Source organism: Serinus canaria, chromosome 1, assembly GCF_022539315.1.
Source record: "Serinus canaria isolate serCan28SL12 chromosome 1, serCan2020, whole genome shotgun sequence".
In the NCBI taxonomy this organism is placed as follows: Eukaryota; Metazoa; Chordata; class Aves; order Passeriformes; family Fringillidae; genus Serinus; species Serinus canaria.
The window spans coordinates 100,336,143-100,352,165 of NC_066313.1; the positions used below are offsets into that span (position 1 = coordinate 100,336,143).

The window sequence follows — 16,023 nt, forward strand, 5'->3', positions numbered from 1 at the left end:
TGACATAAAATAGCATGCAAAACTGTTTGCTGTTATCTAGTAGGCAAGAAATCAATACAAAACATATCTAAATTAGCTGATTTTGTTTCCGTGGCATTTCTGGGCTACTAAATATTAATTCAACTCCTGCACACTCTCTTTCTTTTCCATAGAAAAGCATGATGATTATTATCACAGACTGTTCCATAGAGAAATAATTAGTCTTGTATTAAGGAGATGGTCTCATTAGAGGCTTGCAGTGACCTTGTTCTGAATTTCAGAATCATTAATAGTGTTGTTAGCATCATCTACCAATTTGTATTAAGTTCTGAAAACTGCCTTATGAATACAACCCATACAAATTCTAGAACATCATAGCTTTGACCACTATTACCCAAAATCCATATTCTCTGTTGCTTTGTATTGTGTAAAATTTCTAGTTATCCAAATGTTTTTGGTAATGGAAAGATGATGATGATGATGATGATGATGATGATGTACAGGTAAGAAATTTGTTTCCACTTTTCCCCTTGTAAATTTTAACCAGTATATCTGGCAAAGCTGGTAGCATAAGAAAGAGCAAGGCTAATGGCAGATTTTGAATATGAAATTTAAATTACATGCTGATTTTTGTAAACATCCTGTCTACTGTAATGATTCAGAATTATTTGGAAAAGAAACAAAAAACATGACACTGCACCATCAGATACTGTTCTCAGCAAGTGATTTTGACAAAACAGGAACTGACTAAATCACTGTTGAAACTTTCAACAAAGAGACTACTAATTGTTTTCAGAAACAGGATAATTCAAGTAAGCATGTACTATCTTTTTCAATCCCATCACGCACGTATTTGATGATGCTGATCCCCATCTGCTGATCATATCAGCTGTGCACTATTAGATCTTGTCAGATGAAGACCTTACCTGACTGCAGCAGGGAATTTTGCTGTTGACTCAGCCCAGAGAGAACTAGGTACAGATGTACCAGACGACATGGGGACTCAGCTCCACAGAAAGTACCTTATTTATCTGTTGTGATAAAGCATGACCAAATATTGAGAACAATAACTAAATTCTCCTGATTTCTCATCTGAATGGCATATTGAGAAGAAATACATGTTTGAGACATTAAAAATCTGTCTGGAAGAAAGATGTGCCCAGAACAAGTAAGATGAGGAAATGGGTTGGAGGAAACAGAATTTCAAGGACAATATAAATAAGTTAATGCCTTTAGATAAAAAGTTACCAAACTCAAGTACGACTGCACCAACCTGCTGAATTATATGTGATTTATCAGTCACTATCTTTGGTTTGTACCTGTTGGACAGAAAATAAAAGATGAAAATAGTTAAATCGTGGGTGTGAAGATTTTTAAAGTTTGAATGAGTATCAGGACACTAATCTTAGTTCTCAAGAGTCATAAGGAAAAAATCCTTACCTTTTCACACCTCCAATGTTCTGAAAAACAAAGCCATTAAGAATGAATGCTTTCCATAGTGAAGATTTGAATAAATCTACTAGTCATACCTATCTATGAAGTAGTCAAACATGATCTCCATTTAACCATAATTTTATTGAATCAAATTTACTTCAGGAACATTTTTCAATCATCTGTGGCCTCCTGCCATATAAATATTGCAATGTTCAGAGAGAAATTGCCAAAAGAATTCAGTGTTGGCACAGAAAGACAAGTCCTCCAGCTGCTCCACTGGGCAATGATGTTTTCCAACACAGTATCAGATTCTCTTAGGAAATTACACAAAGTAGTTTTTAAAATCTTCACATCTTCCTTTACACCCCTATGAATTAAGAGTTGTGGACAGGCAATATCTCCTCTACAAGGATAAAAAAAAAGCCTGGAAAAAAAAACTATATTAAGCTGTTTCACTCCATCTCCTCTGGCTGCCCAACACAAGCTCTTTAAAATACTGCTCAGTTCTCAAGATCTGGAGCTGAAAGTGATGCTTGAAAATCATTTGTCTTGGAAATTACTTTCGAAAACTGCAGACTGCTCTGTGTTTCCTGTGCCCACCAGCTACTGGTGAGATACTGAGTATACTCTGACTAGAGTATCCATGAAGATGTTCCCTGTTTTATTGCAGCCAACTCTCAAATTATTTATCTTTATTAGTAAGAAAGGAAATGCTCTTAGCTTAGGCTCCTAACACAAAGTGGTCTGTGTAAGGCAAACCCACAGTTTTGTCAAGGATAGTTCACAGGTGCTCTGGCTGACAATGGGCAGTGGATTTGTAGTACTGGGACACTGTTTAAAATTAGTTTATCCACTGTGTGAGGTGCTATGTAATCACAAAGCTGCTCCCCTCTGTCCTTGAGGTAGAACAAAGCCAGTGCTGGTTTAACTGAGTGCTGTGCTGCATGATGAAGCAATTCAGGAGCTGCTTCAGCTATCTGTGCAGTTCAAGTGAACAGATCTGGGGATATCCTCACTGGGTCATCCTGTGCAAGACATTCCTGTTGCTCAGAACAGCCAAGTATATCATATGCACAGATTAATCCAGACTGGATGGGGCCCTGAGCAACCTGGTGTAGGGCGAGGTGTGCCTGCCCATGGTGGGGGACTGGAACTAGGTGGTTTTAAGGCCCCCCCCAACCCAACCCAATCTATGCTTCTAAAAAGAGAGATATTTCAGGCTTTAACAGCCTATGAAGTTATGAACTACAGACTACTTTGTCTCAAACTCTTACCTCACTTTGACTTGCTTGTGCTAAGGGCACTTCTTTCCCTTTCCCTTCCCTAGGGTTTAAGGCTTCCCTACAGGTTTTGAGGTTCAAAGTTGATAGGTGCTATCAACGTGCATTTATTTCAGGTTACAGTAGGTATGAAACAATATCTGTTAGACTGAAACTATTCAATTTATTTCACATTCTGCAGTAGAATAGGGGATTGTGTCCATAGGAACTTCACAGGTAATTTAAAGCAAAAAAAATCCCTCAAACCTTGAAACAATTTTTTGATATTATGCCCTTTTATGGTCTACTCCTTCACTGACTAAGCCTTTTATTTCCTGTAATTTAGGTAAACTCACTTTCATGGATAGATTTTTAAAGTTGTAAAGGGCTACCAACATAAGAGCTAATGCTGAGTAGCTGTTGTCCAGTAGATTTTCCTAATGTATAACTTCTAAATTTTTATAGAGGATGCAAGCATGACTATAATCTAAAAATGGGTAGCATAAGCCTGAAACTAATATTTTTATGGAACTGTATTCTAGAATAATATTCAAGCTGCAGCTCTCAAGTTCCTCCATTTCCTTTGTTTTTCTTTGATACTTATTTCTCCTTGGAATGCAACAGCTTTGGAGGACCCTCTCTTAGATGGAACTCGAGCTGAGATTTGCCTAACAGAGTTACCACAGAGGGGTAAATGCTGCAACCTGACAGCAAGGAAGAAAAACCTATAATTTGTTTTGCCATAGATTAACACTGTGAGACAGCTGGTGAAAAAGCACGTACAACTATTATTTTTTGCATAATAATCTAGTAAAGGAATATTTCTAGGAACATTTGTGCTTTACCTATGTTTTCATGTGAATAGTGACTTAAGAACAAATTTCATTTGTTTTAAGAATCAAAATCCCACCTTTCCAGCAAGTATTTTTGGTAAGCAGGTTAAATACTGCAAACAAATCCTGAACCTTAGCAGAGTATTTTGACCTCATTTCTATTTAAATAAAGCAAGACTGTTTCATACTGTAACTGGAACATAAAAAACACCCAAACCAATAAAATAGTGTAACATCCTGCTATTATCTGTTTTAAACAGAGCAAAGATGAAAGGATATTTCTTATTTTCTTGTTTGGATTTCAGTTTAAAATATCACACATATAACCTATTTCCATAACTCCCACTACCTGAGTTACTCCCTATCTTGACATTTTTTTAAACAATAATATTAGTAAGGTAATGAAAACATATTTTTCCTTCATAACTTTCACAACCAATGCTACACGTCTCTGTAATGTGCCAGTCTCTGTATGTCTCCTTCTGTGAGTCAGATTTCTTCTTTATTCTGATCTCTTTATTTCTTCCAGAAGCAATCTCCTAACCTGCAGAAGTGCTAAATGGACCACCTTTTTAATAATTTCCCATGGATTTCTTCTTTCATGCATTCTAGTCTGTACTTTAAATTCTCAGGTAGGCTTGGAGGCTCATTCTGGAAACATTCCTGTACTCTGTGAAAGCACCCCTTCACTTTCAGTTACAGTGGCACATAAACACTTACAGAATCACATTTCATCCCAGCAGTCCTTTCCTGTCCTTAGCTCATCTCTATGCACAATAGTCTAGAGATGAAGACCACTCAGAATATATCTAAAACCCCATTTTCCTTCCCTGAGGCTCAAACACTTATCCAATCAATTCATGTTCTGATTGTATTATCTTCAAACTGGAAAAAAATCACAGCCTCTCCTCAACAAAATCAACATCTTAGCTGATTTTAGGTCTGAGCTTGTGATGAACTGCAATTGGGTACAATTTCCCTGAAGCCCTGCAAACCCCTCTAACTTAAAGAGTTTTTGATAGTGCTGTTCATACTAGTTTTACTTTTTATTATGCAACATGTCTTTTATGGTAATATCTGAATAATCACATATCTCCTTCAAGAATAGATCAAAGCTGAAGAGATTAATTATTAGACATATTATTAATTAATCTCAAGATAAACAAATTTACCATATCTAGAAAAAGATGCCTATGATATTAAATCACTAATTGAACTTGAATATCTTAATTACTATATTATTAACAGATTCTATTTGGTATTTACTTGATAAATTATATTTAATCAATAGTATTGTTTATCAGAGAATTTTTTTCCCGTCCAAGCTTTTTGCATGAACTCAGATACTCCTGTATGTCGACTGATGTTTAACCTTTTCCAACATTCTTTGGTACTTGCCCTGTTGAGGTCCAGCTGTGCCCTCCCCTGATGCACCCCTCAGCTGTGACTCCTGACACTGTGACAGCTGAGCTGCTCTGGAACAGTGTGGGGACACTGTGCACTCATGGTGACTGCAGAGCACCCTGCTCTGGCCACTGCTTCAGCTTAATACCAGCTCTAAGTAAAACCAAGCAGGGGGAAATGTGTATCAGAATCTGTGCTACCTCCTGAACCATTCTAAAGTGGAAATCTTTAATCCTGAATACCTTTACTTTAAAATGTAACCACTCCCTGTGACATGTCACAGTCCACAACATTTAACTCCATGGGAACAAGGATAAACTTTGCCTCTCTGCCATGGGCAAAACACCTGCTCTAGTTATTCAAGTCAGAACTGGGGCTGGCAGTTCACTCAGAACTCATGGAACTGTTCATCCATCTTCTGCATTTTAGAAAATTCTTGGTTTTGTTTGTTTTCTGGAGATAAACCTTCCAGCAGTAAAATACAGACTGTGTATCTTATTTTCATTCCTTTTTTAGTTGCACTTCCAATTTCCATAAAAACCTAATAAAATTCAAATCTGTATTTTTATGGTACACTGACTGAACATAGAAGCAAAAATACAATGATGTTACAAAACCTGGTCACCGACTGGTTAATTTAAACATGTCCATTTTATTTTGCTTTATTTCAGCTAGGATATAACACTAGGAAAAGTACTTGTGTTCACAACTGTTTGAATACAATTCCCCTTCACTGCTTCTGAAGACCACCACTGGTTTACAGTCTGTATATTTATATTAAATTCATGTAGGTCTATGTAACAACTTGAGTTTTCAACCAGTAAGGTGTGGAATAAACCATATTTGCACAATTTCTCAATGATTTGATAAATTTTTTAGACTGGAAACCAGTGCAGAAAAAAATCATTATCAGATCTCAATATGCTGTTACTGTTTGTAAGTCCTTTTAGATGCTGGGGACATCCCAAAGTCATCTATGTCAGCGCATAAACGCAAATTTGGTTGCATGAAGGGCTGGATACACTTCTTGTAATTCTTCAGCTTCTATGTCCAAATGAAGTTCTTTCCAACCTTCTCAAAAGGCATCAGTCAACATGGATGGCTTTCATCAAAAAGTGGAGTTGTTAGAATTATGGAAAATCTAAACGTAAGGGGTAGATAAGCCCCGAGCTGAGATGCAAGACAAAGGAATTGAGCAAACAGAACAAGTGAAAACCAGAATGCACTTCTAGCATCAGCTCCTGCTCTGTGCCCACAAATGTCAATGCTGAGAGGCTGCCCAGGGCTGTTTTCTCTCACTTGCTGTGGAAGTCAAACACTGTAAATAACAAATGCCTCCTCCTCCTTTGCTTAGGTTTTTTTTAATCTAATGCCAAATGGTATGGAATAACCCTTTTTAATTTGGGTCAGCTGTCCGGGTAGTATCCTCTTCCAGGATCTTGCCCGCTGATGCCGTGCCACACCCCGGTGTGTCACCAGCACCTTCGCAGGCACCGATGCAAAGCCGTGAGGCTGCCGAGGGAAAGTGAGCTCCGTGTCAGCCTGACCCAATACAGGCACACGGCCGCAGAATTAGCATTGACAGCGGCCTGCCAAGGTAACTGGGGGCCCAGGAAGCATCTGCTTAAAAGCCATGCTCCCAGGCAGCCGCACAGAATGATTTTGTTGTGCACCGAGGTCCGTGCTAAACTTCTGACAGAACGTCAGCGGTTAAAGGGAGCCCTATTACTCTCTCGTTACTGAAGCGCTTCTACAATGTGCTTTGATCTTGCCACCACAAACGACTTTTATTCTCCCGCGCAATCGCCTGATGGCGGCCAGCAGAGCCTCTCCGAAGAACCAACTGGAGGAGGCAGGTGAGGGAAATTTAGCCAGGAGAGAGGGAACCGGCCCGCTCGGCCCCCGGCGCCCTCAGCCCCCGGCGCCCTCAGCCCTGACGCCGCCCCTCGGCCCTCCCGCCCCACTGCGCACGCGCCCCGCCCTAACGCCCCGAGCGCTGCCCCGCGCCCCGGCCTGTGACGTCATGCCGCCACCTGCCCGCGCTCTACGCGCCGCCCGGAAGCGTCCGCCCGGGCAGCAGAGCCGGTCGTAGAAAGGTTCCGAGCAGGTTGGGTTCCGGGGCTGCCGCGCTGAGGCGCGGCGCGGCCCGCGATGATCCCGGTGCCGGTGGTGGTGACCGTGCTGGGCGGCTGGTGCGCCGTGTACCTGGCGGACACGCTGCTCAAGGTGAGGGCCGAGGGCGCAGGGCCGGACGGGGCCGGGAGGAGGCAGCGGCAGCCCCGTTCCCCCCGCGCCGGGCGGCCCAGGGCCCCGCTGCCGAGCCCGGGCTGGCGGAGCGGCCGCGCCCGGCCCGGGCCCGCTGCGCCCCGCGGGCTGAGAGGCGATCCCGGCCCCCGGCGCCCCTCCCGCCCCGCAGCCGGGCCCGCGGGCCGCACGGTCCCTGCTCCGCTTCCGCCGGTGCTGGGCTCCAAACGCCGCCCGGGAGAGTGCACGGGCTCCGGTCTGTGCTAAAGGACCGGAGCCGCGAAAAGTTGGGGGAACCAGCTTTTAATATACTGCTTAAGCCGCTCCGTGCTAGTTTAACGTGCTGTCTGGAGTTTATTATTAACTAAACATAAAATCCAGCCTTGTAAGTTTGCGGTGTAGAGTATATGCCTTATAGTGATGATTTTCCTAAAAAATGTAAAAAGCAATGCATAGTTATTTATTTTGAATGTTTTTAGTTTTACTGGAGAAAATTTGAGACTGAACTCGATGCAAATACTTTTTTAAATAAATAAAGTTTTGGTCCTCGGAGAGTATTAGGAGACTCATCCTTTTCCTCCTGATATAAAGGGGAAGTTTGAAAAAGAAAATACACTGAGACATCATTTATTGTATCTGGGATTCATCTATGGATTGCTCAAATTTCATTAAGTGGTGTGGCATTGTTTTGTGGGTTTTTTTTTAAAGATTCAGAGGTATGATTTCTATTACATGAACGAAATTGCAAGGAATGCATACAAAGTAGGCTGTGTGCTGGTTAAATATGAGGGAAAATGAAATGAGAGGTTTGATCTGTAATTCTTAATTTTACAGTCCAGGAGCTGCATCTGTTTCTGCCAAGGCAGATAAGGCTTAGTGATATGAAAGTACAAAATGTGCATTTTGTCACTCCTGTAAAATTAAGAAAGAAATACAAGAAAATTCAGGTGCTTAAAAAACTTGGAAAAGTGTCTCCCCCTGCAGCTAATTCGAGAGCAAATGTAGCTCTGTTAGTGATAAAAGCTGATAATTGCAAAATATAGTCTGTACATAATGACAATAACAAATACAGTCATTTACCTGAAGACGTCTCAAATTTTCTTGCAGCAAGTCTATGTTAAGTATTAAAAAAAAAAATTACAGCATTGTTTTGAAACACATGAGATTAGCCAGGTACTAAAAGAACATGCTCTGACTGCAGTGAGACACACCAGGAAGGTCAGCCAGGAGTCTGCTTCTCTTGGCAGCAGCTTTGTGTCTGGTGGAGACTCTTGGGCAGTGAAGCAGGAACTGAGCTCAGGTACCAGACCTGTTGTGCCATGATGCTGAGACCATTTGCATCTCTTAGATTCTGATCTCTTTCTGCATTTGACCATAAAATCATTCTCTTCTGTAATTAAGGAGAGGCACTGCCTTTCTTGCAGCAGCAAGGGAAGAAAAAAAAAAACAAACAACCCTACACTGGAGCCTACTTAATGCCTGATTTATGCTGATAAAGAAGGGGGAATGCCTAGAATTCTACAGTAAGCATGAGAATCCAGGAGTTAAATTTTAATTCTGATCTTTTAAGTAAAAGTTGACCAAGGTTAACTTAGTCAACTTTTGTCAACTAATTCCTCAGGAATTATATGGGAGCTTTTGAGTTTCAGTGAATTTACTGGTAGATCTGTTGTACATCTCAGTCATAGATTTCACTGTGAGTACCACAGTTGAAATAGAATTTGGATTAAATAACCAGATTTATATCATTAGGAAGCTCAGGTTGCTTGGTTTTGTGCTGGTACTGTAAATCTCCACCGCAGTCACAACCCAAGGCTGCCAGCAACTGCAGCAACATTGTACTGTTTAATTAATTGTACTGTTTAAATCTCAAATCACTTTCAGTGTAATTACACCAAGAGGATGTACAGAGCATGAGTGAAAAATAACATGGGAACACTTTTCCATGTGTGGTCATGTTGATATTTTTGGCAAGAGAAGGATGTGTGCTGTAACTTGCAGTTAATGTTTATTCTGTAAACCTGTTCAATGTGCAATATTTTTTGCTCAGTTTGTTCCCTTACTGGTTTTGTTCAGATTTTAAATATTTTATTTTGGCAGTCTCACTCCTAGACTACAATATAGAAAGTATATCTGTGTATAAAAGTATTTTTGCCCAGATAAATCCACATTTTATAATGTTGCTAGAACTAAAAGATACATTTGTGTCAGGAAACTAAAGCTATGCGAAATCAAGCTGGAATTTTGAATGTTAAGTCCCCCTTGTTGCTCCTTGTTGTACCACTGCCACCAATGTTTTCATTGAAGCTTGGATTCTGTAAGAGGGAATCACTCAGACCCCTAAACTCCTTCTCCCCAGCATCCTAAGTCATCACATTTCATTCTGCCTGAGAGATCAGGAACAAGTGAAGTGTAGGAGGTTGTCCCTCCTTTTGCTGTGAGAAATAAAGGTTGCATTGGACACATTCAGTCAAGGTTGGGTCTCAAGCTTTTAAGGTCAGGAAGCTGAAATTATTCAGAGCTCTTGAACAGATTTTGCCAGCAGAGAAGAATGTTAAGGACACCTGCTTGCTTGCAGATACCTGTGGAGCTCCTGTTTAGCAGGTGTCTAGCATTTTAAAGGCATCACAAATAAATAGGAGCTGCTTTTATAGTAAAACTAATCTAACAAAGATCTCTTAGATCTCAAAGAAGCAGGGCCAAGGCCTGTGTGGAAGCAGCTTGAAGTGAAGCATGCCAGGGCATGAGGGTATGTGTTTAATGTGGTGATCCCACTGGAATCAGGACAGAAGGAGCAAAACTTTGCAAAGAGCTTTTTAATATATTTTGCAAAGGTTTGCAGTCATTTGGTGATTATAAGTAATGTTTCCACAACTTGTGAGGAACATAAAAAAGGAAATTTTTTGTTACCTTTCTTTTCCACATTTGACAGCTGTATGGTCAGTGATTCCATATTCCTCATGGAAAACTTTGTACTTATTTGTCTTGCTAGGACAGTGGGGCTGTGATGTTGTTGGAATGAATTCAAAGGGATGAATTTGTGGCAATTCTAGGGAAAAAAGTGAGGTTTGCATGAGATAGAAGGAACACATTTTCAAGTGTCCAATCAATGTATCTGATTAACTTTATTAGAATAATGTATTAGGATTGTTTTGAGGGTTTTTTTGTGTGAATGAATAGGACTTTTTTTTAATTCACAAAAGACAGTTTCTCATATCAGGGGTTCTTAATGATGTATGTAATTTTGTTCTTAATTATCTGGTAGATTATGTGAGGTCTTTTTCTCTGTTTCCTTGGCTTATGTATCGCTAATTGTGTACAAGTCTAATGATCTTCATGATCTCTTCTGTTAAAATTAGCAAAAGCTGATGTGGTCGTGGAAACTATACTTAATGGTGCCATAGGAGTGAGTGGTGTTGATGGGAGTGCATTACAGTGAAAATTTCTGTTGGTGCCCTCAGCTGATGGGACAAAAATGTGGCTAAAATCAGTAAGGTGAAGAAGAAGGAAATGATACAGAAATGTATAAGCAGAAAGGATAAAGGGTGTAATGGGTGATATGTAAACAATGGCTCGAGTAAAGGGGTCTCACAGCTGAGGATATGTTATTTGAGATAAACTTTTAGTGGTCAAGATTTAATGAATTTGACAAAATGAGAAAAACTGTTAATAGAAGTGTGCAGTATGAGAACCTCAACCCCCACCACCACTGTGGTGCAGGGCAAGAGGAATGCAAGGAATTGGCAAGTTCTAAATTTGTTCAAAGGAGCACAGACAAGAGACAGAAACTTGTGGAGTTCCTTGTTGGGGAGGAGAAGGGAGCCTGTTGAATTACACATTTGGATGTCTTCAATAGGTGCTGCTGCTTGTGGGGAACCTTGGGAACAGTGCTCCAGTTCTGACAGCTCCAAAGACTTGTCTGGATTGTGTCAGACACTCCTGCCTTGGGAACTGCCCAATGTCAGAATGCTCGAACCTCATCTGTGCTTTTCCTGAGCTCTGAGTTCCTCCAAGGAAAGTATTCCTTCATCTGGGTTTCTGACACAAGCTTCCATGAAGCAAGTGACTAAAGCCTACTGAGAATGCAGGCACCAAAAAGTAAAGCTGGCAATTGGAAAAACCATGTCTATTGGTCTATAATTCAAGATAATGGTGCAGATAAGTATTCATAGGTCATATTTATAGGTCACATTTCTTATCAAGAGAAATCTTTGGAACTACTAGAAGTACCTTGAAATGCTGGGAAGTTACCACAGTGAAACTGCTAATGCAATACAGGTTGATAATTTTAAATTCCTTGTGGTTTTTGTTAGCCTGATCATATATTCCAGACCCTCTTTAGGCATAGTATTTGTTTTTGAAAAATAGACCTTGTTTTTATCCTTACGAATAGGTATCTGCAATACTGAGCCATATCTCATCTGTTTTAGAAAGTTTTTTTCAGCTGGAGACAAAAGAAGCATTTTCCATTATTGTAGTTTTTAAAATGTTTATTGGTATATAATTGCATGTTGAGAGACTACCATCAACAGTCTCTAGCCTTCTAACCAGAAAGTAGAACTACTAAAAGGGATTTAACACTAGGAAAGATGATGCAAGACCTTGTTTGTCAGATATCTCTGGATACCCAGTCTCTCTCACAAACCTACAGTTGTTGGAAATAACATCAGAACAGTGACGTAACTTTTTCACATTACATGTCACAGCTACCTATATGTCAAAACGTAAATAAGGTGTAGGACATCTACTTGAAGTTATGTATCTGTTTTTATATAAACAGATCACATTTACTGCTTGGTCACATTACAGAATCTTCCTAGAATGTTTTGGTCAAACTGGTTTTCTGTTGTTTTGCAGTCCTCCAACTCTCTGAAGGCATCGTACGAGGACTGGCTGCTGACATACGGCCTGAGCGTCTCTCCCTTCCACCTGCGCTGGCAAACCGCGCTCTTCAACCGCCAGTTCTACAACTGGGGCAGATGGAAACCCAAATTTCTCTACTTATGGTACACATCCAGCCTCCTTTTTCTTCTGTCAGAGTCAACAATTGAACCACGTTGGTGCCTTTCAACATTAGAAGGGCAGTGGGTAGACATGGATATTTTAATAGGCTAATGATTAAACCAATTGGAGTGGTTGCTCTAATTGTACTGTGCCACTATAAGTATTTAACTTCTTCTAAAAAATTCATAAATGTAATACGAGTTGCCTATTGAGATTCTATAAAACTAGAAATCCTTAAACTATTTTTATGTGTGGTTTGAAGTAGGCATAGTTCTGAAGAGTACAGGTATTATATGCAATACTGCATACAGAAGTAGGTCTGAAAGCAGCTGCTCGGATCCTAGATCATTCCCAATGCCAAGTACAGTTTACAAAGTATTCAGAGCTAGCTATGTACCTGTAGTTAATCATTGCCCAGACATTCAGCAATGATACCTGCTCAGGAGCACCTTGCTTACCTTCTGTCTTTTATCTGCCTACACCTTTCCATGCAAAGGGTGCACAGTGCTGGGAATGGGTAGATAAGTAGGGTGGTCTAATATGGGTGCTCCTGGACTGGTTAAGAAAACTATCGTTCAGTTGCAGTTCCTAGCATTACTTTGTATCTGCTCTGATAATATAAAATAAGTAAGGTTTGAATTTCTTTTCATTTCCTGTATTGCTACCCTCAGTGAGATAGTGATAAAAGAGAGGTCTGCTTCAAATTGGTTTCTCTAGTATGTAATGATTTTGTAATAATCAGTCTGAAATAGCTCTATATCAATTACAATTTTTAATGTGTATAATTTATTACAGTATAATGTTTCCACTAGTCTCTTTAATTAACATTACAAGTACATGTTGCTTAAAATAAATCTACTAATTCCCAGTGAGCTTCATTAAGGCTGATAAGAGAACAGTTGAGCTGTTATGAGAGGAGGAAAGATTGGTAGTGAGGTGTATGTGCTGGATTTGCATCATCGAAGTTTTTTTTAGTTAGAAAAAAGAGTTATCACATCCTTCAGCTATAGGACAGTGTAAAATAAGAATAATAATATTAATGCTGAATGAAAATTTGTCACTAGGTGGAGTGACATGAATTGAAATTATTTTCAACATTGATTTTAATGAAAGATTGGTGAGAAGAACAATGTAGCTTAAGAAATTGGTGTTGATGTAGTGGTCTTGCAATTGTATGTTTTAGTTATTCTTTAAAAAAGATTCAGTCACATTTATTGTTCCTGTTTGTGAGAATAATGCAAAATGTACCAAAGAAGCTTATATATATAAGTACAAAAGCTGCCCCATAATTTGATCCAGGTCTCTAAATATGTGATGCTATGGTGCAACATGGCCAATTATAAATTGTTAGTTAAGTTTCTATATTCTTATAAACATATATATTGATAGCTACAGGCAAGTTACACGTGTTGGGTAACTGAATAAAAGTATTTGAAAATTGATCAGGATATGGTTTGGATGTAAAACATTTATTAAACAAGGACAATATAAGTTTCTAGTGTATATTATTGTTGTTAGTTGCCTTTAGCATTTTTGTACTGGATTGTTGATGAATTGTGGTAGCATCAGGTAAGTTTTGCCCTGTGTTTTGTGCAGTAACTTGTGCAATAAAGCAGATATTTACATAGCCAGAGCTGATTCCCTTTTTGTCTTGTGGCTGTGTATTGCTGAACTATTTGCTTCTCTGTGCAGGTTCAGCATAGGAATGGTGTTTGGAATAGTTGCCATGTTTGGCTCTGTTATTCTTCTTGGAAAGACCCTGCTGCAAACACTGACCCAGATGCTCACCGAGGCTCCAAAAGCCCAGAATGATCGAATGCTGCAAGTTGTGGTGAGTGTTTCCTCCTCAGGTCTTTGTTTGAGAACTGTGTACAGATCTAAAACAGCTTCTTAATGGGGTATGGGATGCTAAAATACTCCTATGCAAGAATAACCCAACTCCTGATGTTCATCTACAGGAAAATGTGCTGGTTTTTTACCAGCCTTAAAAATGGGAGAGTGGGTATAGAAAAAGGAAAAATGAAGGCAAACATGTGGAAGAGTTTGTGTTAAAAATCCTCAGGAGAGGGAATTGGATAATCATTTTGCAAAGCCCTAAATTATAGTGCTAAGAATAAAATTATAGTACTAAGCATATAAAACTGAGTTAAGAACTCGCTTCCTATAAGCTGTGCAGTAGGCTCTGGTGACCTTACAGTTTGCAGAGCTCATACATAATTGACAAGAAGAGACAAGTTCTGTTTCTTTTAATACAATAGAAAACAGCAGTGGAAAAGGAAAGAAGGGCAAAAAACTTTGTGTGATAGTAGAAGCAGTGAATCATTAGTGAGGAGGTATTTTTTGATTCTTCAAGGAATTATGACTTAATTTACTATGTTAAATTTCAAGGGCTGTTTCTGGCAGTAGCAAAGTCCAATGATATATTTAATTGTTCTATGCATTTCTGGTGCTGGTCAATATATTGTATGGTTTTAGAATGGAATGTATTTCACAGGATAGGGGAGATTGCAAATACTGTCTTTTTAATCTCTTTGCAAGGCAGTAATGGAAGAACTGACATTGCCTTGCAACAGTTTTAACCTGGAAGGATTCCTAGTCATCTTTTTTATACCACGAGTGCAATGTGGCCAGAATGTATGGTCATTTTCCTGAAATTTAGAAATTTATGGGGTTGCTCTGCCTTCTGCTACATGGCTTAGAGCAGAGGTGCCCAGCCATGTTACTCTATTTAAGTACTCAGCTCTTCAAGTGACCAGATATTGAGAACTGTGTGCATACAACAGACCTTAGTAAGCACTAAACTGACTGCATGCAGCTAGACTGTCATGAGTGCAGGAAGCCTAATTTAGCATGTGCCATAAACACAGTGCCTTTGGATGGCTGGGTCTGTTTCCCACCAGCAGAGTGAATATGCAGAGTTCAGCATGTGTTGGAAAAAGCAAGCAGTGAAACCTGAGGGGGGAACCACTGTCACTGCCACTGCTGTCCCCTGTCCAGAGCCTGCTCCTGAATTACCTTCAGGGGCAGACAGGAGTGGACAGTCTGTGCATCTGGGAGGGCATGAGCTGAACATGAGACAGAAAATTTTGTAATTTACATTCCAACAGGATCTGTCCTAACTATTCTGGAGTTCCTTTACATCTTCATTTTCTGAGGTCTTTGAATGGATCCATCCACTTTTGTGACACCAGACTAAAGTGGTCATTGACAATATATTGCTCTTTGGAGAAAATAACACAGACACAACCAAAGTAAAGATGAGTCTTTGGAATTAATCTGGTGTGAACTGGAACAGCGAAAGTAGAAAAGTAGGATAGTGTTCACAATTTCAATGTGGACTTGTTTCATCAGTGACTGCTTCCTGGCAATATCACTGCATTCAAACCAAGGATTGACTGGCTCTGAAAACAGTTTAATAGATAGGGATAAAGTAATGTCATGTGTGGGGATAAGGTTGCTTCTCCTGAGTTGTGGTTCTCTTCCTTTCTTACCTCATTCCTTCATATTTGAATGGTCACAGTTGTATAATTCTGCCTTTAGCAAGTTTCAGTATTCTTTTTCAGGGGAATGTGCTAGTGTAAATTGACACCAAAAAGAGATTTATGTGGTTGCAAAGAGGTGAAGAATGACTTAGGAGGACCTTCTCATTTAAATTATTTACTTGTATTTGGCTGTCTGGAACAGAGCAAAGTGGTTTAAAAAAACCCAACAAAACCTCACTTTTTCTTTGTAAACTTAATTTTAGCCTGTGGCATAAAGCTGTTTAACCTTTACCCTCTGGGTTTGGAGAGAGGGAGAAACAGTTGTACTTACATTTTATTAAGATTTTTGTATGCTTCCTCTTTTGTTCAGTCACATAGTTGATT

At 39.7% G+C, this 16,023-nt stretch overlaps 1 protein-coding gene across 4 annotated transcripts in view; it reads left to right on the forward strand.

Annotated features, from left to right (window-relative positions):
- The first annotated feature begins 6,944 nt into the window (after positions 1–6,944).
- MBTPS2 (membrane bound transcription factor peptidase, site 2) overlaps positions 6,945–16,023 on the forward strand; it is a 41,002-nt gene continuing 31,923 nt past the window's right edge. For 3 of the 4 annotated variants that reach the window (XR_007777312.1, XR_007777314.1, XM_050972987.1), the window contains exons 1-3: positions 6,945–7,135; positions 12,011–12,159; positions 13,850–13,988. Coding sequence is in view for 2 of the 4 variants with exons in the window: in XM_050972987.1 (XP_050828944.1) it covers positions 7,061–7,135; positions 12,011–12,159; positions 13,850–13,988 (363 nt within the window). In the remaining 2 variants the exon portion in view is untranslated. The remainder of the gene's footprint in view (positions 7,136–12,010; positions 12,160–13,849; positions 13,989–16,023) is intronic. The other variant, XM_030234418.2, reaches the window with a different exon arrangement.